We start from the raw sequence: 24541 nt of genomic DNA, 5'->3' as shown, positions 1-24541 counted from the left end.
ATGTTGAGCCTGGACTACAGCCTTTCGAACCTTCAGGGCAAGACAATCCTCGTCACGGGCGGTGCCTCGGGCTTTGGAGCCGCCTTTGCCACTCGCTGGGCTGCCGCTGGCGCCCAGGTGATTGTTGGGGACATCAATCCCGCCGGAGAGACGGCCGTGGCGCAGATTCGCTCCGACTCCTCCAACGACAACGTGCACTTCATCCATCTCGACGTCACATCGTGGGCTTCCCAAGTCAACTTCTTCCGACAAGCGGTGCAGCTCAGCTCGCACGGTGGGATTGATGCCGTCGTGGCCAATGCTGGCGTCAACGATCGGGACGAGGCGAGACGGCTCGAGTACCCTGCCGTGGATTACTCGAATGACCCTACCCCCCCAGCGCCCAGCATGAAGACGGTCGACATCAATCTGACGGGGGTCCTGTATACGGTCCACCTGGCCCAGTGGTACCTCCCTCGGAACCCCGACTCGCTACCGTGCTCCGAAACCGGGCAGACCGCTCCGCGAGATCGCCATATCCTTCTAGTCGGCTCAACGGCGAGCTTGCACCCGCTCATCACCCAGGCACCCTACACGATCACCAAACATGCGGTCTTGGGTCTGTTCCGGTGCCTACGCGTCACAGCCCCCGTTTCGGGCGGCATTCGCGTCAACATCATCTGCCCCTATTTCACCGACATTGGCATGTTGAATGGGCCAGGTCGCGTGGTATTAGCTGGAGTCCCCCTCGGGCAGCCGGAGGATGTGGTCGAGGCGGCCACGTATCTCATGGCCAACCAAAAATGCAGCGGGCGCTCTCTGGTCACTGGCCCCCGGTTGAAGCTGGACCTCCCCGACCGTGCGTACTTGACCCGGGATTCTCTCGAGGAGGCGGTGCAGTACACGATTGCTGCGGGCGAGGATTCCGAGAAAGGCGTTTGGGAGTGTCAATTGCACGATGTGGAGACCACGGACGTCTTCACGGACCGGATGATGAAGGCCGTGAAAACAGTGGTGGCTGCTCGGGGATGGATTGGGTGGGCCAAGGGGATGGTTGGGGCGTTGCTTTGGCCGCTGACGAAGAGTTCGCCTCGGGGATAGTAGAGTTACACATAGTTGGTGAATCCATGCAATTCGACACTCTTAACAAGATACTTGTTTACTAGGTACCTATACCTACTAGGCTTATACACTAACTATTGCTGCGCGTACTACGGTATGACTTGATTGGGACTAGCGGTGTCATTTGACTCGGGACGATCCCTCGATCGGCGGCGGTACTTTCACGGTTACAACTTGGAACTTCATCTACCTATCCACTACCGACAGCAACACATCTCACCTAATGCTAGTCTTTGCAGTCTTTGCAGTCTTTGCAGTCTTCGCAGATCCTCGCTGCCAACCCAGGGCAATGATCAATCATAATCCACCAAGCCCTTTCCCTCCGCTAACCACGATGGAGTTTGACAGCTCGAATTCGTGGTACCATCACCTGCCGAATTCATCGTATCACCACCCAGTAAACCGGGCACACCATCATTATCATCATCATCATCATCATCATCGACATGTGAGAACCTCCGAGCCAGATTACTCTACCCTCGGCTACCCTGATGCACGGGTTATTATTCTCACTCTCGTCTCTCCTGTAATTCTCACCATTCTCTCAAATATCCCGACAAGCAAAAATGGCCCAATCCTCCTGGGATGACATCTCGCCCTCCTTCGAACACTCAGCTGGGATTTCTCCCTCTTCAGCAGCGGCACAACTGCCCACAGCCACCGAGACGATGACACCGGTTTCCCTGCTCCCGTCCCCATTGCGATCGTAGGTATGGCGATGAGGCTACCGGGAGGAGTGACCAACGCCAGTGACTTCTGGCAGATGCTGATCGACAAAAGAGACGGCCTTTGCCGGGTACCCAGGGATCGGTACAATATCGACGCCTTCTACCATTGTGACGGGGTTCCCGGGACCATTCGGACTGAGCACGGCTACTTCTTACAACAAGACATCGCCCAGATAGGCACCGGCTTCTTCGGCATGTCGAAGATCGAGGCCTCCAAATTGGATCCCCAGCAGCGAATGTTACTGGAGGTGGTGTGGGAGTGTATGGAGAACGCGGGCCAGACCGATTGGCAAGGAACTAATATTGGCTGCTATGTGGGCAATTTCGGTGAAGACTGGCTAGACCTGGCCAGTAAGGACACTCTGGCCATTGACCGGTACCGTGTGATGGGGACGGGGGACTTTGCGCTGGCCAACAATGTCTCCTACCAGTATGACCTGAGGGGCCCCAGCGTGGTCTTTCGGACGGGTTGTTCATCGTCCATGGTTGCCCTTCATGAAGCGTGCCAGGCACTCTATTCCGGGGAATGTCTCTCTGCCATCGTCGCAGGGACTAGTCTGATTATCACACCCACAATGTCAATCACGACCTCCGTCAATATGGTGCTATCTCCCAGTGGAATGTGCAGAACATTCGACGAGAACGCGGACGGCTATGGCCGAGGAGAGGCTATCAATGCCATTTTCATCAAGCGTCTCGATGCGGCCATGCGGGACGGCGATCCCATCCGTGCGGTTATTCGATCAACGTCCGTCAACTGCGATGGAAAAACTCCGAGCATATCTACACCCAGATCCCAGGCACAAGAACGATTGATCCGCAGAACGTACCACAAAGCTGGAATCGAGGACATCGACAAGACAGCATTTTTTGAATGTCACGGCACAGGCACCGCAGTGGGAGACGTGGCGGAGACCTCGGTGGTGGCCGAGATCTTCGGCAAAGACCGCATCTACATAGGCGCGGTAAGTTGGCTCCTCTCCGCTGTGTGAAGATTCAAGTGACAGCTATAATATGATGAGGCATTCAGGTCAAGCCCAATGTTGGTCACTCGGAAGGTGCCTCTGGCATTACGAGTATCATCAAATGTGCCCTCGCTTTAGAAAATAGGACTATACCTCCGAATGTGTTCTTCGAGGAGCTCAATTCGAAGAGTGGGTTTGCATGATTACAGCCCCCCAACATTACATCACTTACATGGGAATAGTTCCCTTTGAGCAGGCTAAATGAAAGGTACCGGTCGAAGCCATTTCATGGCCAAGCGACCGACATGAAAGAGTTAGTATGAACTCCTTTGGTATTGGAGGCACCAATGCACACGTAAGTCCTCTGGAACATCTGATAATGCTCGAGTGTGCTCACTGTAACTCGACCAAGGTTGTGATCGACTCTGCCGCCTCGATCCGTGGCCAACGACCCGCGAACAAGACGGATGCGAGCCTGAGAAATGAAGTGGCTCATCTATTACTACACTCCGCTAAAAGTTCCAAATCACTGGATGGCAACGTCCAGAATGCCTGTGATTACTTCGAAGCTTACCCAGCGCTTAGTGGTAATATGGCTTACACCCTGGGGTTCCACAGGGAACAGCTACCCCATCGGGCGTTTTCTATAGTGGGTGCGGATGGAGCTCTGACTACAGTCGCTCGGTCTCGAGTCACGAGTCGGGAGATTGTGTTCATCTTCAGCGGTCAAGGGGCCCAGTGGCCTGGAATGGGAAGAGAGCTTCTGCGAAGATCACCCCAATTCCAAGCAGACATTCGTGCCCTCGATCGGCACTTGCAGCAACTTCCAAACGCAACTGGGTGGTCCATTGAAGGTATGATATAAACATCGTTTTGGCATCAATGAAACTCATTTTCCTTACAAGAACTTCTCAATTGCGACGATGTCGACCGGATGAGTGCATCAAGGCTAGCCCAGCCGCTTTGTACAGCAGTTCAGATCGGTCTCGTCAACCTGCTTCGAGAGTGGGGAGTTATCCCATCGATGGTCGCGGGCCATATGCATCTGGGGCCACCTCAGCAGAAACAGCAATCACAATTGCATACCGCCGTGGGCAAGCTGTTGATACAGCAAACTCTAGAGGTGCTATGGCGGTGGTCGGGCTGGGTATCGAGGAGGCGAAATCATTCCTCAAAGAAGGAGTGGTCATCGCATGTGACAACAGCCCCAAAAGTGTCACGCTTTCTGGTGACAAGGAGCTGCTGGAGGAGATCATTCGAGACCTGGAGACCAAGGAGGTCTTTTGTCGTCGCCTGGCCGTCAACGTTGCATATCACTCCCATCATATGATATCAGTTGGCGAAGCTTATGAGCGACTGTTGGGCAATTTGATGTTCAGCACCACCATGGTTCCGCTCTACTCGACCGTCACCGGCGAGACCATTATGGAACCCGGGCAACTCACTGCTGCATACTGGCGACAGAACTTAGAGTCTCCGGTTCTGTTCAAACCGGCAATCCAGAACCTGCTGAGCACTCACTCAGGGCCTCATTCTTTCGTGGAACTTGGCCCACACTCTGTGCTCGAGGCGCCTTTACGCCACATTATATCTCAGGTGGAAGAGAAACAGCGACCAGAATATACGCCGACTTTAGTCAGAGGCAAAGAGCCCTGGGAATGCCTCCTGAGGACAGCCGGCCACCTACACATACGTGGCGTGTCGATTGATTTGAGTAAAGTTATTCCTCGGGCGAAGGTCCTTACGGACCTCCCACCGTATTATTGGACGCATGATGAGCGCTTTTGGAGCGAGACTCGGATGGCGCACGACTGGCGGTTACGCGAAACGCGGCATCACGAATTGCTGGGGTCGCGATGCCTCGAATCCACTGATGTAGAGCCTGTTTGGAGAAACCTGCTGCAACTGGATAATGTTCTCTGGCTTCTAGATCATAGAATCACTGGAGAGGTCGTGTTTCCTTGTGCAGCATATGTCGCCATGGCGGGTGAAGCAGTCCGCCAAGTATCGAATAGCGATGATTACACCATTCAAAACCTCTTTATTAGAGCTGCCTTGGTTCTTTCCGGTAACGAACCCGAAGGAATCGAACTCATCACAAGTCTTCGTCCTCACAAGCTGGCGGATAATGTCGACTCTCACTGGTGTGAATTCACTATCAGCTCGTATCAGCACGGGGTCTGGACCAAACATTGTGTGGGGCAAGTCCGCGCTGGGTCCATTCGCAGACACCCGGACACGCAAATCCAAGCTTACTTACGAGAAGTGTCTTCGGAAAAATGGTATGCTGCACTGGAAGCTCGAGGATTAGAGTACGGAGCCCATTTCCGGGGACTCCGCAAGATCACTGCGAGCCCATCAAGCAGCCGTGCGGCTGCGGAGTTACAAGACAGCGATAACTACTATGTGAGCGAGTATGCTCTCCACCCCATTCTCATTGATCAGTGTCTGCAGCTCTTGAGCGTGGCGGCCACACAGGGTATTAGTCATCGTATGACTCGATTGTGTATCCCGACTGCCATTCAAGATCTCTATGTTGCTCACGCGCGCGATACTATGCAACTGAATGTTTCGTGTGACATGACCGGTGGAATGATGACCGGGGAGGCCTTCCTCGCGTGTCAGGATCGTGTGGTTCTCTCCATGCAGCACGCAACATTCTTTGGTGTTTCGGAGTCTGCTCTTGAGGATACGCCGGCACCGCCGCTGTCAACCATTGAATGGAGACCGTACGTTGATTTCACGCCACTCGATACTTTATTGCCTCCTATTGAGAAGGGCCTATTCCCAGGAAAGCTGTTGGCAGAACTTTTTGGATTGTTCGTCGTCGAGACCTTTCACAGAACACGTTCGGCTTGCCCCAAACAAGACCACCTGAAGAAATACCTCTCTTGGATTGAGAAAACCCATACTCAAATTTGTGATCGCAATTCCAACCTTGTTCCAGAGATCGGGGACAAATTTGCCAATAACCCGACTGCACGATGGCCCTACCTCGAGGCGTCATTGCGCAAATCGCATCCCCCATCAATTGCTGACCCACTTGCACTTGCTGAGAGGATCCTTTCGAACATTACCGAGATTCTCGAGAATCAAGTCAACCCGCTGGAGCTACTGATGCAGGATGACGGACTTCAGCATCTGTATGCCAACATGCCCTCGATCACGCGGTGGGAGGAGTATCTGGCAGCACTCGCGCATTCGAAGCCGACATTGCGCGTATTAGAGATTGGGGGCGGCACCGGTGGGACCACCTCCGCTGTACTCGATGGCCTCTCAAGGGCATCGGGACCAAACAAAGGCAGGATGTACGATAAGTACACTTTTACCGACATTTCAGCGGCCTTCCTCGCACCAGCAAAAGAAAGGTTCAAACAGCATGCAGGGATGGAATATCGAACGCTGGATATATCTAAAGATCCCCGGGAGCAAGAATACGAGAGCGAGAGCTACGACTTGGTGATCGCATCAAATGTCCTGCACGCAACCCCTAACATTCTCGAGTCTTTGAAAAACGTCAGGCAGCTTCTGGCACCCCAGGGCCGCTTGTTGCTTCAGGAGTTGAGTCATGATGTTACTATATTTGATTACATCATGGGCGCTCTACCAAGTTGGTGGCTTGCAAATGATGGGCGCGAACGCCCCTACCTCAGCCCGGAGCAATGGCATCATGCCCTGCTGGAAGCAGGTTTTACGGGCACCGATGTCGTGCGCTTGGATAATGAGGCCCCTTATCATGTTAACGCAAATATGCTGTCGAGAGTCTCGTCGCCAAGGGCAAGTGAGAGGGGGGCGCTAGGTCTCCTTTATCATGACCCCATCCCCAAATGGGCTCGTCAACTTGAGACTCAACTTCTTCTACATGGTTGGGATGTCCAATGGCTCGCTCTAGGCACCACTCCAGCAGAGTCCACGGATGTCATCTCTCTGTTGGATGTAGAAAGCCCATTTTTACACACCATCACTCGCGAGAATTACGACAATTTCCAAAAGTCGGTCGTTTCCCTTCGAGGACACCTAATATGGCTGACAAGACCAATTCACCCGCTGTATGGCCTGAAGCTCGATCCGCGATACGCTCTGGTATCTGGATTGATGAGAGTCCTTCGCCAGGACATTGGTGTTAAGGCCATGACTATTGAGCTCGATGAATTCGACGACGATGCCATCCGAGGTGTTCTCGGCGTCCTCGACGCGATCAAAGCTCACGGGGAAGAGACTCGCTATGAGTTTGATCATGAGTTCGCACTGCATGATGGATTGATACACGTTCCGCGTTTCGGATGGCACTCTACGGAACATGCTATGAGCTCGGTACAGAGCTGCGTTCCGAGAGCCATGGATGTGAAGTGCTTTGGTATCCTCGACTCTCTCGACTCAATCGTATGGCAATTCGCCAATCCACCCCAGGCCCTTGGGGCAGACGAGGTGGAAATTGACATCAAGTTCGTTGGGTTAAACTTTCGGGTGAGTTAGGTCCTCCATTCCGGATGGCAAATCCGCATACTCAGACCATACGTGTTCTAGGATATAATGATCAGCATGGGCTTGATGGGCTCCACCGATGAAATCGGCATTGATGGCAGCGGGATCGTGCGCAAAGTTGGATCCGCCGTGGCTACGCTGCAGGTGGGGGAGTCTGTGGTACTGTCAGGAACGGGGTTGATGTGCACACGCAAGGTGCTGCCCGCCGACTTTTGTTACCGAATTCCAACCCAGATGAACTTGGCCGACGCCGCTGCAACGCCATGCATCTTCTTGACCGCGATGTACTCGTTGGTAACCGTGGCAGACATACAGCCTGGTCAGTCGGTGTTAATACACAGCGCCTGCGGTGGCGTTGGACTTGCTTCTATTCAGATCTGTCGGATGCTAGGCGCTGAAGTTTATGTCACGGCAGGAAGTCCGGAGAAGAGACAGTACTTGATGGACCACTGTGCTATCTCCGAGGACCACATCTTCGATTCACGCAGCACATCTTTTGTCTCGGGCATCATGGAGCGCACCAAGAATCGAGGTGTCGACGTCGTATTGAATTCCCTGGCAGGCGAGCTGTTACACGCCTCTTGGAGATGCGTCGCTGCGTATGGCAAGATGGTTGAACTGGGGAAACGAGACTTCCTCGGCCACGGCAAGCTGGACATGGACATGTTCGGCGGGAATCGCGCCTTTTTTGGGGTGGATTTGTTCAAGCTAGGACTGGAACGCCCTGATGTTGTTCGTGAGACAATGTCTAAGCTAATGAAACTACATGAAGATCGAACGTTGCAGCCAATTCAACCAGTCAATATGTTCGACGCGGCAGATGCTGTTAGAGCCTTTCGACTGATGCAAACTGGACAGCATATTGCAAAATTGTCATTCGCATGCCCGACGACCCTTCTACACTTCAGGTAACTGGCGCCCATGTCAGCAGCGCTTTGTTCCGATCTGACGTAGCTTATCTTCTCGTCGGAGGCTTGGGAGGCCTCGGCCGCGCGATTGCTACCTCGATGGTTGAGAGGGGGGCACGCAACTTTGTGTTTCTGTCTCGCTCAGGCTCAAGCGCGCTTATCGTCAGATCATTTATCGAGGACCTGAAGGCGCAGGCTGAATGCGAGGTTACGGTCATTCAAGGGACTGTTGTCAACCTGGATGACGTTGATCGCGCCGTGCGATGCTCACCAAAACCTCTAGCGGGTGTGATCCAAATGTCCATGGTTCTTCAGGTGAGTTTCACCATTGGCCCCCTCCACGCAAGGCTTCTTTGTCTATGGTAACTGACACCAGCCCGAAACGCCATACAAACAGAATCAATCATTCGCCGAGATGACGTTCGATGAATGGACCCAGGTGCTTCAGCCGAAAGTGGACGGAACGTGGAATCTCCATCAGGCCACCAAGACCCTGCCACTTGACTTCTTCATCCTTTTTAGTTCGATCAGTGGACTGTGTGGTATGACAGGTCAAGCCAACTACGCCGCTGCGAACACCTATCTGGACGCCTTCGTTCATTTCCGCCGAGCCCAGAATCTTCCTGCTCATGTGCTCGACCTTGGATTCATGGGAGACATTGGATACACTCGCCGAGAAGTCCCAGCGGACTATGGAACTCAATCGAACTCTGCGCTTGCAGGTATTGAGCGAGCGGGATCTTTTACAGGTCCTAGAACTCGCGGTTCTCAACGGACCCCCTCAGGTTGCCCTTGGGATTAGTACGAGTGCCCCTTCTACGGAAGGCATTGCGAAACCTTGGTGGGCCAGAGACATCCGGTTTGCAGCCTGGAGCCATCTTTCAAATACCGAGGGCCCAGACTTAGGTGAACAGGGAGACAAGCTCCGTTACTTCCTCGCCGAGATTGACAAAGATCCATCCATCCTCAACCATCCAGATACCGAGAACCAATTCACTTACGAGCTGCGGAAGATGATTGCGACCCACATGTCTTACCCAGAGGACATGGAACTGGCAGAACTGGCTGCTATCGCCATAGACTCGCTCATGGCGATTGAGATTCGAAGTTGGTTCCGCCGTCACTTCAAAGTCGAAATCTCCCTGCTTGAGATCGCGAACGCGGGGACCGTAGGGGGACTCGGCAAAGCAACGATGAGAATTCTCCGCGCCAAGTATGCCTCCGAGGAGCTGAAGCCTGGTGATGCAGGTGCCCTGCTTGATGCCGATCGTGGCAAGACGGGCGATGTCGAGTTATGCCAACGAGATTGGGAACTGGGTCGAGACCTCCACCCAGCAGCGGGGACAGCGCCAGGATGGCATACCCCTGGAGAAGGAGCCGTGTTTTACTCACTGGCGCGACTGGGTTTCTCGGGGCTTACCTCCTCTCCTTACTGGTCGGCCTACCGCATGTACAGCAAGTGATGTGTCTTGTAGGAGCTTCCGATGCCGAAACGGGTCTTTCGCGAATCAAGAAGGCGTTTCATGAGTATGGCCTCCAGCCCGATTTGGAGTCCAAGTTGAAGGCGGTTCCCGGGGATCTCGTTGATCCCATGCTAGGTCTCGGAGCGGAGCAGTATGCAGAGCTCGCCCAATTGGCGAGTGTGGTGTTTCACTTGGGCGCGGTGGTTGATTGGACTCTGCCTTACTCATACCACCGAGACGTCAATGTCATGGGCCTGTACCATCTACTTCGTTTTGCCAACACCGGTCGTCTGAAGCCATTCCATCATACTTCCTCGATCAGTGCGTGGGGTACGGTCATTCATCTCACGGGCGCGATGGTTCCCGAGGATGAGCGACCAACTTTTGACCCGGAGGCTCTCAAACAGCTGTTTGGCTATGCGCAAAGCAAGGTTGTCGCCGAACAGGTGGCCTGGAACGCGATTGCCAACGGCTTCCCCGTCACCATCCACCGACCCGGCTATGTCACTGCTCATAGTGTGACGGGCATGTCCAAAGCGTCCGACTTGGTGAATTATCTGATGAGCAGTTGCATACGCCTGGGCAGCTATCCGGCTGCGCCTAACATCCGCAATCAATTCACTCCGGTTGACTTTTGTTGCTCGGCTCTTTTGCGGTTGTCTCTGGCCCCTGCCAGCCTTGGCCATGCGTTCAACATCGTGCGGCCAGACCAGAGTCAAACCATGACGTTCGAAGAGACCTTCGAGCTGCTGAGTTGCGAATGCTCCTCTTCACTCCGCCGCTTGCCGACGGCCGAATGGATCGAAGAATTCCGACAAGGCGCGGATCCGCGACTGAGGCAGGGTTCGTCCATGATGATCGATACATTGCACGAGTTTATCAACTTCTGGAGGCTCGATGCTGGCACGAATGCATACTTTGACACACGGAAGCTTCGAGAAGCGTTGGAGGAGTTTCCCGAATTGCTTGCGGTGCCCAGCATGGGTGAGCTGATGCATACCTATTTCCGTGCTTGGGCTAAATTATAGGGAGGACGGTGGTACATGCAGTGAGTATACCGTGGTTGGGGCTGAGCTTTCAATATACTCGGATGATGACTGTACTTTGCTCTTTGAGGCTCTTTGAAGTAATCCGAGGTGGTTGAACCGAGTGAATGTTGTAGATCGGTAGACTGTCATGCCCTGAAATTGGTTCGTTGTCAAGACACTGGCCATTGCCTCTGACTGAATATGTGCGTAGTTGTGTGGGGATTGGAGTCATCATGTCATCGCTCACTTGCAGCAATGGAACTCCCTCGAATAACAGAATGACGGTCGATGCCTAATATCTAAGGCAGCCGCAAGACCGGCAGCCACCACCTCCTCATGCCCAACCCTACTTCCATCTCCAGTGTTCATCAGCCCAACCTTCTCCAGCCCTACCATGTTCTGGCTTGGGGCTTCACGTGTCAAGCTGAATGCGAACCAGCGGTCAAGGGGTCTGATGATTACTGATCACGAGCCTTCCCAGCATATCATTGGCCCGATGATGCAGGATACGAGGGCGATGATCCACCACGACCTCTTGTAAGCTATCTTATGAAACCATGAAAGAGCCTCCTTTCTTTCATGACAAACCATAGTCGGGCCAGAATAAGCCGCCATCGCATTCACCTACAGGTATACATAGGCAAGCTTACAGGCCGTCCTCCCGTTCCAGTGTAGATCATCAGCCTCACCCCCCAGCAAGCCATCCACCATGCTTTCCTTCCTGCGCGCTCAACCCCCTCCCCGAGTCAACCGGGCCTCCCAAAATCCCATCGTGTATGAAAATGGCCGCTCCTCCGTCTCCTTCTACGCCTCGCACGAGGCCTACGTCTTCCGCACGACCCTGCCACCACGCGGCAGCGACATCTCCATCATGGAGCCACCCTTCCACTATCACATCCACCAAACCGAGACCTTCCGCGTCGTAATGGGCAGCATGAACCTGTACAAAGGCGTGGACCCGAAACCCTGGAAACAGCTGACTACCACTACCACCACCGGCGAGGACGCTGGAAACCACCAACTCACCGCGACGATTCCGCCCAAGACGTACCACCGCCTGCAGAACGCCTCCGCCACCGAGGAACTCGTCTTCGACGTCAGGCTTTCCCCCGTGGACTACGAGGTCGAGGAGCGCTTCTTTCGCAATTTCTTCGGGTACCTGGACGACTGCAAGATCGCCCAGCAGGCGCCGAGCCTGTTCCAGCTGATGGTGTTCTTGCATGCGGCGGATATCCCGCTCGCGTTGCCGTTGCCGTGGCATGGGCTGGGAGTGATCGTGAGTCGGGTGTTCACGATTGTGGTGGCGGCGTGGGGCAGGTGGATGCTTGGGTATCAGGTTTCGTATCCTGAGTATTATCAGGGGAAGAAGGGTTTATAAGAAGAGGCCGTGCTTTGTGAAGAGGGGTTGGGCTGTGTCCGATGCAATGTGTAATTGATGATACTTGTTATTTGCGGGCGGCCTAGCTGGAGTTCTTCTGAATGTGTTTTCCTTTGGGTCTGTGGATATAGTGCTGTGGAGGAGAGTGTATGAAATTCTGTCTGAGTCTTGTCACAGAAACTGCCGAGTCCCATAATGCGAGACGAAGGTGCCGCCGTTTCCGTTCTGAACACTAGCTCTGTGCATCACTGAGAGCACGTCTCGCACGGCTGCTTCGGGGGTACTGGGGCCGCGGAAGTGCGGGGCGTACTCGTGAAAAGCCGTGAGCATGCCTGCCAGGCCTCGCATTTGCTCGGGAGTCGCTAGGTAGAATTAGAGCTCCTCGATGGTACGACAATGCACCGGTCGCAGGTTACATACCGTCTGTGAAATGGCCGGTTTCCACCATGCCGGGACAGATGCTCATGAACAACAACCCCGTTTTGGCATACTGTGCACTGAACTTGGCCACCGCGGTGTTCAACCCCGCCTTGCTGATGGCATACAGCGACGCGGCCTCCACATTATACTTCGGGATAAGGCTCAGATTTGCCAGACCGGTAGAGAGAGCGATGACCTTCTTGGCCTCGCCCTGGAGGATTAGGGGCAGGAACACGTTGAACAAGTGGATGTTGCCCAGGACGTTGACTCGAAAGCAGTGTGTGAGGTCTTCTTCCAGCGCTTCGGGTTGCTCGCCCCTAGGAGAACAAAAACATGTCAGTTGTCTCCAGTGATGCAGGGGCATTAGGATCTACCTACAGAACACCAATTCCATCATATGCATCGAATTTCGACACGTAGCCTGCATTAGCGATGAGGTAGTCGAGACCTCCACCGGTGATGAGCGCGGTCTGAGCTGATGCTGCCTGGGTATCATTAGCCACACAGTAAGCGTCCGTGCTGGAAAATGCGAATCTCCACCTGTGAGCTGTTGTAGTCGGTTATGTCTGCCTGCAAGATGTGCATGTTCAAGGGGGATTCCAGCTCTTCCATAACCCGCTTCTCGGTTGCAGGCTTATCGCGAACGAGTCCAATGACCGTATTCTTCGGATCGCTTGATATCTGGCGGAGAAATTCCCACTGTTATGGACGTTTCAGTATCATATCCACAAGGTTTGATACAGTACTCACACCCAGGCCCCGAGAGGCTCCTGTGATCAAGTACGAAGGCATTGAAAAGGGCGCGGATATCGAAATAGATGCGAGCATGGGAAGAAATGAGCGGGCCCAGCAAGAGAAGCGAAGATGGGAGCACTTTAGCGGCTGGAATCATTCAGTCGTTGCGTATGTGTCCGGATCTTATGGCTATTATATGCAGATGAATCCATATCGACTCCGAGGGAACGAGTCGTGTTGACAGCAAGCGGCTACTCGCGCACAGGGGACATTTGAGGAGGGATATTCAACTTTTCACGGGGGCAGAATGGCAAGTCTTCTTCTGAAGATGACTGAGTCCTGCGTTACATTGCCAGGCTGTTAGACCGGCCGCCGGAATAACCCTTGAGTAGGGATCGGACAGATGATACTCGCCCTTGGCGGCCAAGAGAGCTGTGAAACAGGCCAGGATCTTGGATCCGGACGCAGGTGGGGATGACACAACATGGCCTCAGTAGGCCAGATGGTTGCGAGGATATATCCCGCGTCGCATACAAGGTTGATTCACCACATCCGTGGCTATAAGTGAGAAATGGAAAATGACTGAAGGGGCTTTCCTGATGTCACACTGTAGAGCTCATGTAGTCCGTGATTCCAAAGAGATGAAGACTCTGTTCGTGCCAGCCTGGATGTGTTTGCGACCACTGACCATGACATCGCTGGTGCAAGCTGGGCCGATAAGATAAGAGAACTGGCGGTGTGCGACGGCAGGATAATCTAGAGAGCACAAACACCACAAACACGACAACCACCTCAAACACCGCAAACACCGCAAGGGTGGACCGCATGACATCACCAGATCGATCGGAATGCGACGCGACGATCGGCCGAGTCTAGACCAGCAGGAGATTCATCTCTCTCTCTCCCCCTCCCTCCCTCTCTCTCTTTCACACCAATCTCGCTGCTGTTTTTGAAGTCAACAGAAGCAGCGCTCGCTCGTCCTCAATCGCGCTTGCGCGCGCACCATCATCCAGCAGCATGCCTCCGAAGCTGAAGAAACCGAACGGCGGGCCCGTTGTCCTCCTCTGGCACCGAACCGACCTTCGTCTCCACGACGCGCCAGCACTCACCGCCGCATTGGAACTCAAACCATCCATCTTCATCCCCGTCTGGACCTGGGATCCTCACTACGTCTACCGCGCCCGCGTCGGGCCCAACCGCTGGCGATTTCTGCTCGAAAGCCAACAAGATCTCTCTGCCGCCTACACAAAGCTGAACCCGAAGCAGAGACTCTGGCTCGTGCGCGAGGCGCCCCAGACCGTGCTCCCGAAGCTGTGGAGGACCTGGGGGGTGACCCACCTGGTCTTCGAGAAGGACACCGACGCCTATGCTCGGGATCGAGACAACCAAGTGGTGCAGCTGGCGGAGAAGGCGGGCGTGACGGTGGTCATCAAGAGTGGGAGGACACTGTTCGATTCGGATGAGATCGTGCGCGTCAACGACCGCAAGCCAACGATGAGCATCACCCAATTGGAGAAGGCGGCCGAGAAGCTCAATGGCGGGGTGCCAGACCAGCCGCTGGCGGCCCCGACCAGCGTCCCGGATCCGTGGGAGGAGAGTCGCATGGACCTGAGGGAATTGGACCAGGACATCCCTGACACAGAGCCGGATGTGAACTCGGAACACAGAAACAAGAAGTCGGAGACACAGTACCATAAGATCATGGGCCCGAAGGAGGACTTCGCGGTGCCCACGCTTGACGAATTGGGCATTGACCCATCGCAGGCGACGACGCCGCATCGCGGGGGCGAGTCAGTGGCTCTCCAAATCCTCAGCGATTGTATTGAGGATGAAGACTACGTCAGTACATTCGAAAAGCCCAAGACTTCCCCCGCCGCGTTCGAGCCTCAGGCTACCACGTTGCTATCGCCCCATCTCCATTTTGGAACCTTGTCCGTCCGAAAGTTCTGGTGGGATGTCGACGCCGTGCTTCAGAAGAGAAAGAGTGAGAAAAAGCCCGTCGCACATATCCCGACCAACCTGCCGGGCCAACTCCTGTTCCGGGACATGTATTTTGCGGCCCAGGCAGCCCTGGGGTACGCCTATGCGCAGACCCAGGGGAACAAGATTGCCCGCTTCGTCCCCTGGCATCTGCAGTCTAACTACTCCCAAGTCCCGCGAGGCGAGCATCTGCTGGATGGAACATACACGATCGACGACCCCGAGGCAGAAACCTATTTTCGACGGTGGAAGCACGGGCGCACCGGGTTCCCGTGGATTGATGCATTGATGCGGCAACTGAAGCAGGAAGGCTGGATCCACCATCTCGGACGCCACAGTGTCGCGTGCTTCTTGACCCGCGGGGGCTGCTACGTGAGCTGGGAACGCGGCGCGGAGGTCTTTGAGGAGTGGCTGGTTGATCGTGAGTTTTTTTTCTCTATGCATGCTAGCAAAACATACAAGATTCACTAATGAACCGCAGACGAAACCGCCTCGAACGTCGGGAACTGGATGTGGCTCTCCTGCACCGCATTCTTCTCCCAGTACTACCGCTGCTACTCCCCAATCGCCTTCGGCAAGAAATGGGACCCGGAAGGGCGGTTTGTGCGGCGCTACTGTCCCGAGCTGGCGCACTTCGACAAGAAGTACATCTACGAGCCGTGGAGGGCGCCCATCGCCGACCAGAAGAAATGGAAATGCCGGATCACCGGCGACGGGTCGAGCGATCGAGACGAGGCAAGCGGGCTGCAGACCTATCCGAAGCCGATGTTCGACTTCAACGAGCGGAGGGACTTCTGCATTGCTCAGATCAAGCATGCATACGAGATGAATCTCTACGGGAATGATCCCAAGGTTATGAATGGGTCGTGGAAAGAGCTGTTTGACTTCCATGATGAAGGAGGGAAGGTGGTGGATGAGACGACGGGTCAAGAGGCGAAGAGTTTAACGGATCACACTCGCAAGCGGTCTGGTGGTGATGGGGTGGTCGATGGAGAATACGGGGCTCCTTCCGATGAGGTTAAAGATGAAGAGCCCAGCCCGAAGAGAAAGAAGGGATAGAGTTCGCATGATGCGGAACCAACGGATTGGTATATAAATGTTGATATATATAGTGATACACAGTAATGATATAATACAGCCGTGTTTACAAAACAGCCGCCACCAGAGCCGCTACAGCAGCACCGCCAAAGATCAGCGTGGCATCGTTCGAAATGACTGCACCGGCTCCAGTGCTGGTAGTCGTCGAGGCAGCGGACGCTGCGGAAGTCGCAGTGGTGCTGTTAGCATCAGCACTCGCAGACTTGTCGCTGGCCGATGCGGTCGTGGCGGTGGTCGAAGCTCCGGTACCGGTACTGGTAGCCGTGATCGAAGCTGTGGCCGACGCAGTGCCGGAAGCAGTGATGCTGCCCGCCCCCGCGGTGATAGTCACCGGCATGAAGCCACTGGCAATGTCGTCGGTGTCCAGGGGGATGGTGCTGGTTCCCGGGAAATTGGCGCCCGTCCCTGAAGCCATTTCAACGCAGGAACCCGTCGTAGTTCCTTGCAGAGAACACGCAACCGACCAGTAGAAGTCCTCGTCAGGCTCCTCCATTAGATAGGAGGTGGTTTGCGGGCCCGCGATCACGGTCAATCCGGGCCCCATGCCGCAGTCGGAGCTGTCGGTTCCCGGAGGACAGTTGATGTAGTAGGTGGTTGCTGTTGCGGCCTGTCACGTAATTTAGCTGATGCTGCAAGTCTACTAGAACAAGCACCTAAGGCACATACAACGCCCATGACAGATGCCACCAAGGGTTGAGGATCGGCATCATAGATGAACATGGAGGTGACGGTGGTTTGCGCGGAGACCAGGCGGGCGGCGGCAGCCAGCCCCAGAAGCAACTTGGCGTTCATCTTGTGGGAGGGAGAAGAAAGGCAGCAACAATGGCGATATCCATGCTGTGATCGGAGATTTTACATGGGTTTTAAAAAGAAACAGTGGCAAAAGCTGGAACGAAAACAAGGGGGGGGGGGGGGGGTGCCCATCATGGGTCCAGGCGCCGGCGGCCTGGAAAGTCCAAACTTACCCCTGCTTGGCAAACCCTGTTCCATGAAGGGTTTAGTCTCTGGACTGAGGACCCTAGTTTGGTCTAGCTCGGTCTGCAAGGCCCTGCGGCTAGTCTCGATTGGGGACTTGGTTGCCGTTTGGGTAATTTCCTTTCGGCTATAGCCGACTGGTCCACTGCCGAGTGCAAATCGCACTCAACAAGCTCGTGGATCTAAGACAACTCAATGGAATCAATGGAATTGTTGTGGCGTTGTTGTGGCATAGAACTTGACTTGATGGTAATGTGGGGAACGGACGCACTCATGTAAAGTTAGAAAACTGATATGCTGTCATCTCCGACCGAATTACACTACCAGTAGGCACATGAGTATTTGCCTCCCGCATCATCCTCCACAACCCTTACGAGAAATCTGTCTCGAGTCTGAAACACGAAATTCGACCAACATTAGAGATGGTGGACTATATGTGTCAGTCAGACAGGCACAGGCCAGCAATTCAGTTTGATTCCCGAAATGTCGGAGGTGGTGTCATCGAACAGCCAATACATTATTGAATGTAACGCTCTCAGACGTTAGTTACCCCATGTGCTCCTGTGTCTCTCGCAGCGGGCCGAGGAAGAGGAATGCCTGTCAGTCCTGTCCTTCCAAGTTCCGAGATTGCTGTGGACTTTGGACCAATGGTACATTAGTGAATGCATGTCAGATGGGGCTTGACTCCATGCAGCCAGTAGCCCCTTCGCTAACCCCCGCTAACCCCTCGCTAAAAGGAATCTATCGGAAATGTTGCTTCGCCCGGGGCCCACGGCGCCTACGCTTATCAAGTTGGCAACCGCTGATTCGCAGACGGCGAAGGCACCAGCAGGAGGCTCCTCCGGCTGGGTACCTAGTCTGCCTCATTTGACTCATTGCCAATCTAGTCAAGGAAAGCCCGGCGTGAGGGTGAGCTCTGCCCCCTCCTTTCTCCATACATAAGACGGGTGGCGCTCCTGGAGCGTTTCTGAAAGGTTTGTTCCCCGGTGATATTCTGCTGATCCTCCACCCCTCATCATTGGCAGACCTGATTATTCCCCCTCCAAAGCTCCACCTTGATAACATGCGCGCCACTTTCCTCCTCGCCGCAGCCCTGTCGGTGCTGACGGCCAGCGCCGATGACAAGACCACTACGGTGGGCATTTACAACCCGGACTGGGATGTCACCGTCCCCAAGTACGGCGGATGGACCAGTACGGCGGCCAGTGTCGCGGGGGTCAACGCCAAGGCCACCACCTACCACCTGGGCTGTCTCAAGGACGCCCCCAAGACCGACTGTGACATCAAGCACTCGTGGACCATCATCCAGGGTCCCTCGACGGTCAGCGTGTCGGGCGAATACATCGCGTCGACCTCCGGCAAGAGCACGAGCTATGACTACACCGTGACCCGCACGTACGAATGTTCCCTCAAGTCCTGGAGCGAGTCGGCCAGCTGCACGATGAGCGTGGCCATCACCGGCACTTTCGATGGCGGATCGTACGCGTCTTCCACCTCCACCCATTCCACCTACGGTCCGACCAAGACCTTCGCAGAGCTGGTGGTCACGGGCGGACTCAAGTCCCTGACGGAGCCTGCCGCCACCAAGACGGCGGATGCGGCGAACGGCAATGGGGCAGTGGGCGCGATGATCACTGCTGCTCCTGTGGTCGCGGCTGCGGCGGTGGCTGCCTTGCTGTAGGAGAGAGGATGGAGGTGAGGGTGTTTTGTTGGCTCTGTGCTTTGGATGTAACCATGTTAGTGAATTGATGAAATGAGTCTGGGACCGAGGAGAACAGAACCACCCGGGCATATAGCCTCGTAAATGTGAAGTCCCCCACACCCCCAGATTTCTCTTCTGCCACACTTCTCCATCAAACCACCCCATTCTTCACATTCATATCCTCATTGATACCGCCAACAAGTGAAAACAAGCTGGCTCGTTCCTCGTGGCAATTTGAAGGACTGTGCCCAGAGAAGCGATTACCACGCCGGCAACCAACTACCCAGTCAGACATCTCAACCCCGGTGAGCAAGATGAAGTGATGCCTGACCCCGAATTTGCCTTCCAAGCTCACACAACCATTCCTCTAGCTCTTGAGGGGCTAGGTGCTCTGTGCGGTTAGCTCTTTCAGGAAAGCGATTTCAAGCCCGGCCTGTCATACGAGATCTACTCTGCACCATAGCCGGATGCCCTCACCACTTTGGAGCCTCGGCGACGCGGGCTCGCCCACCGCAAGAAGTGTTCAATGGGTGGCTTTCAACCCAAGCCTTGCCTGCCCCAGACACCATCTATTCCTCTCGTCCCGGGTGACCCATATTTTGCACATGAGCTATATCCTGGGTGAAATGAGATCGATGTGATGAAGTGCGATGATATGAGCGACATGGGTCGACAGCTGATGTTGGACTAGTATAGGGAACAGCGGGACTGTGATCTTACATCGGATTCGCCCATCTCAGCCGAAACTCATCAACCTGTTGTCTAAGAAAGCGACTTCCCTCTGACCTGACCGCTACACCACTGTTACTGAGATTGACGGATCTGTGACAATCTTGCCAAGTATGCATACTGGCTCGGAACCTGATCTGCGGTACATTGTTCATGTCACGCTCTCCCACGGTGGTCCAAATATCATCCGAGTGGCCCAGGCATTCACCAGCGCCTTCTTGGAAAATCTCCCCGACCAAAGGTCCATCTACCCAAATATTCTCCAAGCATCAACCCCCTGAACTGGCCTCCCTATGGTCTTTTTTAGACGCGCACCGTGCGCTTGTTGCTTCACGGCCCAATCTTGGAGTAGGTGCTATGCCAACTGTCCGTCTCAAACCAGATCGAAGTCCCGTCAGAGTGCGTACCTATCCCAATTCCAGAGCGGAGCAGGAGAGGTCGATCATTTTTGTACCCGGCTACAAACCATGTCTTGTCAAGGTGAACAGGCCAGACTCCGTTACGGCACCAGAAGGGCTAGTTCTTCAGGCGGACAGGGATGACCACATGGAGTGGGGTGCGCCCTGCATCGAGGCGCGAGGCGCAACGCGGTGCAAACCCATGAATCTTGATCTACGTAGAGCATCGCGTTGTCTCACCATGGTGTCCGTTGGCGAGGAGACTGGCATTGTTGTCACTCGGAGAATGCCCTCCACGAGTTCAGCCACCGGACACTGGACTGGCACTTCTGTCTTCGAAGTGGCGCATTGCAGTGGCCCAGCCATCGGGCACCAGATTGGTGATGTATGGATTGGATCTAAAATAGCAACAAACCATAATCTAATTATTTACGGCCTACGAGCGCCGCACTAATTCTCCTATGTACTGTTCTGAAATACCATTATTTTCCACCGAAGTGAACCGTCACCAACGCTGCACCAACGCTGCACCAAGTCCACCCATGCCCCTGTAGTCCACTGGTCTTCGCGCGAGAGCCAGAGTTGACGTACCCCGAAAATCTCGCATAGACAGTCGGTGCACGCCAACGCTTGGACTGTCTATCCTCGAGAACGTGACCAGGCATTCCGCCAAACACCGGGAACAAAAACTGACGCAGAAGAAGTGCCGGGATTACTTCCCCGGGAAAATCATCAATTCTACTTGACTCAATAGCTGTTTAGCATAAGCCTATAGCCGTCTGTTCCGAGACCTCCAGCTCGTGCTCATGCACTGCTGCCTAGCGATTCCTCATCAGAACAACTGCAAATGGTGACTTGTCAGTACAGAAAGATACTTCCGCCCCTCATGACCGCAACCGCGGAGATACCTCACTTTACAAAGATAGAGGGACATCCATCGTTTGGCTGACTGTGTAACCAAGACTGTCGTATTTCACAGAGCTCACAATCAAGTTAGCGCAGCAGAGAAAGCTTTGACCCCGCACTAATCAGTTCTTACCAGTACTCAGGTTTCAGACAACAACAAGTTCTCTGCCTATTAGGGGTGAAACATGATAAGCACAGGGATCCTGAAACCACCACTGCAACCTCACTAAATGATGTAGCTTTGGAGATGAGATCCGGACTGGGCAGGGTGGCCAGGGTCATCACAGAAGACGGTCTAGTGTGGTGTCGTCTGGGCCAGGGAGCATAGCTGGCTTCGTACGGTCAGCATGAGCGGATAGGCACAGGACGGATCTCTATCTCTCCTTGCACTTGATGTCATGAACGGTATCGGAAGGATTTCGGGGCGCATGAACTATAGTCAGAACCAGAATCCGCGTGGCAATATCCCCGGCGCTATGGTGACGTGTGGCAAAGAAGGATCACAGCTCCTCGCTTGGTTTCACTTCCATGCAGCCGTGCAGATAACGGATTTTGTTGTCGCGGGCCTAGTGGGTGAGCTTACAAGGAAGCCTTGTTGTCAAGGAGCCTATGAGGCCGGGGAGGCCGGAGATCGGATTTCGATCCCAGCTGGGCAGTGGGATTTGCCGTCGGCTGTTGCGGGGAGACGGCGTTAAAGCACTGGCAAGATCGTGTAATTCCCAGTCGATCGGTCCTGGCCTCGTGAACAAAAGACGATAAGAAAAAAAAAAGCCCGATAAACCGGGAACTATGGCCGACGTTACACTTACACCCTCGAGTCGAATCACGAGCTTCTTCTCGCACCCCGTCGCAACTCATCCTCCGCAACGATGTCGCAGGCATGGTCTGCCATGCCTTGTTCCTCGACGTGCCCTTGTAGAACACCACAGGTGCGCACTCAGAGACAGATGCTTGCCAAATTTGGCACACTCTCTTTTTATTCCAAAGGGGTCCCTGAGTGCTTTGTTCTCATTGCCTCGAAAGGAAATTCCGTGCTGAATAGGCAATTTCTAGGACGCAAGCAATTCATAACAATGCATGGCCCATCCGAATCTCTTTCATCATCATGAGACAATGCTTTGGCCTTCTTAGTCTCTGAGACGGGTTTGGTCTATATAAGGGGGGTTTGTGCCACCTCGATCTGAGACATCAACATCATCAGAGTCAGTAACCACACAGCACAACTCACATTCTGATTCCCATACGACCGAGACCACGACACGATGTACTACTACAATCAGTCCAGTCCCCCACCACCCCCGCCAGAGTTACCCTCTCCGAAGGCAATGGCGGTGCCGAGTCCTGGGTGCAATGGGTGTGTGATTCGAACAATATCCCCGCCTACCTGACCGGGGAGCAACCATTGTCCATCATGGGGGCTCCCATCCAATGCCATTTCACGGCATGGAGTGTTGAGGATTCTGGTATCGATCGGGTAGCAGAGCTTCTTGCTGCTGCGGACCGGTTCGCCCCGTGCAAGAACCCCGAGCGACGCTATTGCCGTGCAGTCACAGAAGGTCCAATCGAGTCGAGTAGGCACTTCCCCATACCCGCGTATCATTTCCATACCGACTACCGGTACCCGGAAGGGCATGGTGACGACACCAGTCAGACTGGACGGATTTTCCTCTACCGCCAGTCCCAGGTTCACTCGCCCACCATCCCAGGACCCCCCATCGGGTTTCTGAGGGATCCGCAGGGCAATGAGATATGGGATGACAACTACATGACCACATCGAGCTCGGAGCATCAAGGTTCTAAGCTCGCCGGTGGAGCGCGTTTGGTCCTCAATTGTCGAGGGGGCCAGGATCCGACCCGGTACCCGGTCAAGATGCTGCGGCCTGGGAAATGCCTGCAGAATGCCATCCACCTTTGGCTTCGTGACTTTGGGTACGCCATATCTGACTGGTGGCACTACCAGTACGAGGTTCTCATGACCTTTGTGCTCAAACTACCCATCGGGCCTCGATTGGTGCATTACGATTATACTATCGGCGATCTGGCAGACCCTTTCTTGGGTTGGGTGACTATGCCTCGATCCAGCGATGCTGACGACAAATCTCGGGCGAAACGAGCCAGGATCAGGCACGAGTTTGGTCGTCTCTACCTGGACCTCAAACGGCAGGGAACACTTGGTGAGCCAATGAAGTCCAAGTGGGATGATGATCGAGTTCCCTGGACAGTTTATTGGAAGCTCAAAGCGTGGGGGGTCTCGATTCACGATCCCGAGCACGAGAAGAGCGAATGGGTTGAGGTCTATGATCCTGACTGTGAGAGTATGTAGTAAGTAGACCCCAGACCCCACGTCGATGCGAACGTTACGCGAAGTTCCTTTCAAGTATGTCTACCACCTAGGGGAGATTGAGCAATAATAATATTAGTCTCTGATATCAACAACAACGTGCAGTTAGATGATTTCTGAAGGGAGTCACCTTTCAAAATACACAGACCGGTGAGCAATGACAAGGATAGGTCGGCCAAAAACGCTCGCAAGCTTGTCAATGGCCAGGTTTCAGCAGCCGTAGTCACAGCTGATCAGCCTGGCATGATGGCTGTTGATGGTCTGATGATAAAATCCCCTCAAAAAGTCCCTCCATCTCAATGTTTCCCTGGCGTTGGCCTTCTGCTACACCTCGGCACCCTGACCGTGACTGACACTCATATCCACTGTTCCTCAATTTACAATTTCCACAAGCCGTCAATATGCTGGCATTTGTTCCCAAGGCAGTGGATATGGTGACTCGACATCTCCATCGACCGATAGTCATGAAAGCCGCAACTTCGATGAAGTCCCTCGCAGTGCGACTGACCACCGTGGCGCGCGACCATCTTCTCCAGGCGGCTACCCATCGCCTGCCCTCGCCTCATCCTGTTCACACAGACGTCGTAGAAGCCGCAGTTGTTCAGGTACTTGATTGGCTACGGATGGACGGCCGGTGCGAAGCGATAGAAGTCACCGTGCTGGGTGGTATTCTTGCCTTCTATCCAAATAGGGCCGGAGATCGAGTATACGTGCCAGACGAGATCAATGCTCCGCCTTGTGACTCTACTAAAAAGAGCGTGTTCTAGTGTATTAGCATTGGGCTAAAAAGCGAGAGCGGACGTCAGCGAGTCCTGAATCGCTTGAGACAAGCGGGCTCGCCCCTGAAGAAGGGGAGCGGCGATACCTGGGTATTCCCACAGCAGGGGAAAGCTGCCCTTTATTTTGAGTTTCTTTCCCTCCACCCAGTATTTCCCACTTGAGCACCCTTCGCCGCCGGGCGCTTCCAGGAAAACATCTAAGAACAAAGCCCCGGCTGGTCCTCTCCGGACACGGCTGAGCAAGTCCTAGATGTATGAGACTGGTCTATATTCATATCTATTGCTCTGTGTTGCTCAGCTAGTACTAATGTGTCTTTTCTGCTCCATCCAGCTCCGACCACTGGACCTCGACATGAGGTTCAGCCCACTCGAGGTTTACGACCAAGCGCCAGGGGGCTTCCCCGTCTCCCCAACCGGGCTCA

The 24541-nt window shown here is 54.3% G+C and overlaps 7 protein-coding genes across 7 annotated transcripts; 5 read left to right on the top strand and 2 right to left on the bottom strand.

The window, feature by feature from the left end:
* Positions 1-10678, top strand: BO95DRAFT_450971 (putative polyketide synthase; the record flags this gene model as incomplete). Its single annotated transcript, XM_025588054.1, has 26 exons — positions 1-1016; positions 1759-2794; positions 2860-2983; positions 3076-3149; positions 3207-3648; positions 3700-3777; positions 3855-4183; positions 4214-4273; positions 4298-4333; positions 4364-4487; positions 4515-4551; positions 4585-4708; positions 4745-4924; positions 4967-5162; positions 5184-5300; positions 5322-7261; positions 7322-8151; positions 8208-8502; positions 8585-8818; positions 8844-9478; positions 9562-9622; positions 9644-10166; positions 10188-10305; positions 10327-10364; positions 10386-10602; positions 10630-10678. The coding sequence occupies 26 exons, from the start codon at positions 1-3 to the stop codon at positions 10676-10678; spliced, it is 8913 nt and encodes a 2970-aa protein (XP_025445249.1).
* Positions 10679-11276: 598 nt separating this feature from the next.
* Positions 11277-12142, top strand: BO95DRAFT_45276 (uncharacterized protein). The gene has a single exon (XM_025588172.1). It carries the CDS (start codon positions 11388-11390, stop codon positions 12054-12056), a length of 669 nt encoding a protein of 222 aa, XP_025445248.1. The 5' UTR covers positions 11277-11387; the 3' UTR covers positions 12057-12142.
* Positions 12142-13536, bottom strand: BO95DRAFT_45270 (NAD(P)-binding protein). The gene is made up of 5 exons (XM_025588166.1): positions 13227-13536; positions 13017-13175; positions 12855-12961; positions 12477-12793; positions 12142-12418 (listed from the first exon to the last, which is right to left on the bottom strand). Exons 1-5 carry the CDS (start codon positions 13302-13304, stop codon positions 12228-12230), a joined length of 852 nt encoding a protein of 283 aa, XP_025445247.1. The 5' UTR covers positions 13305-13536; the 3' UTR covers positions 12142-12227.
* A 488-nt stretch (positions 13537-14024) lies between these two features.
* Positions 14025-16293, top strand: BO95DRAFT_45266 (putative DNA photolyase). Its single transcript, XM_025588163.1, has 2 exons — positions 14025-15612; positions 15673-16293. Exons 1-2 carry the CDS (start codon positions 14229-14231, stop codon positions 16248-16250), a joined length of 1962 nt encoding a protein of 653 aa, XP_025445246.1. The 5' UTR covers positions 14025-14228; the 3' UTR covers positions 16251-16293.
* On the bottom strand, positions 16260-17128 carry BO95DRAFT_471605 (uncharacterized protein). Its single transcript, XM_025589606.1, has 2 exons — positions 16956-17128; positions 16260-16896 (listed from the first exon to the last, which is right to left on the bottom strand). Exons 1-2 carry the CDS (start codon positions 17079-17081, stop codon positions 16336-16338), a joined length of 687 nt encoding a protein of 228 aa, XP_025445245.1. The 5' UTR covers positions 17082-17128; the 3' UTR covers positions 16260-16335.
* An 886-nt stretch (positions 17129-18014) lies between these two features.
* BO95DRAFT_460975 (uncharacterized protein) lies at positions 18015-18945 on the top strand (the record flags this gene model as incomplete). Its single annotated transcript, XM_025588786.1, has 2 exons — positions 18015-18113; positions 18208-18945. 2 exons carry the CDS (start codon positions 18015-18017, stop codon positions 18943-18945), a joined length of 837 nt encoding a protein of 278 aa, XP_025445244.1.
* Positions 18946-22165: 3220 nt separating this feature from the next.
* Positions 22166-23393, top strand: BO95DRAFT_490083 (uncharacterized protein). Its single transcript, XM_025590601.1, has one exon. The coding sequence runs from the start codon at positions 22411-22413 to the stop codon at positions 23320-23322; it is 912 nt and encodes a 303-aa protein (XP_025445243.1). The 5' UTR covers positions 22166-22410; the 3' UTR covers positions 23323-23393.
* Positions 23394-24541: the final 1148 nt, after the last annotated feature.

Source organism: Aspergillus brunneoviolaceus, assembly GCF_003184695.1.
Source record: "Aspergillus brunneoviolaceus CBS 621.78 unplaced genomic scaffold BO95scaffold_13, whole genome shotgun sequence".
NCBI classification, from domain to species: domain Eukaryota; kingdom Fungi; phylum Ascomycota; class Eurotiomycetes; order Eurotiales; family Aspergillaceae; genus Aspergillus; species Aspergillus brunneoviolaceus.
The sequence above is the reverse complement of the archived record's forward strand: the minus strand, read 5'-3'. Positions and strand labels throughout refer to the sequence as shown.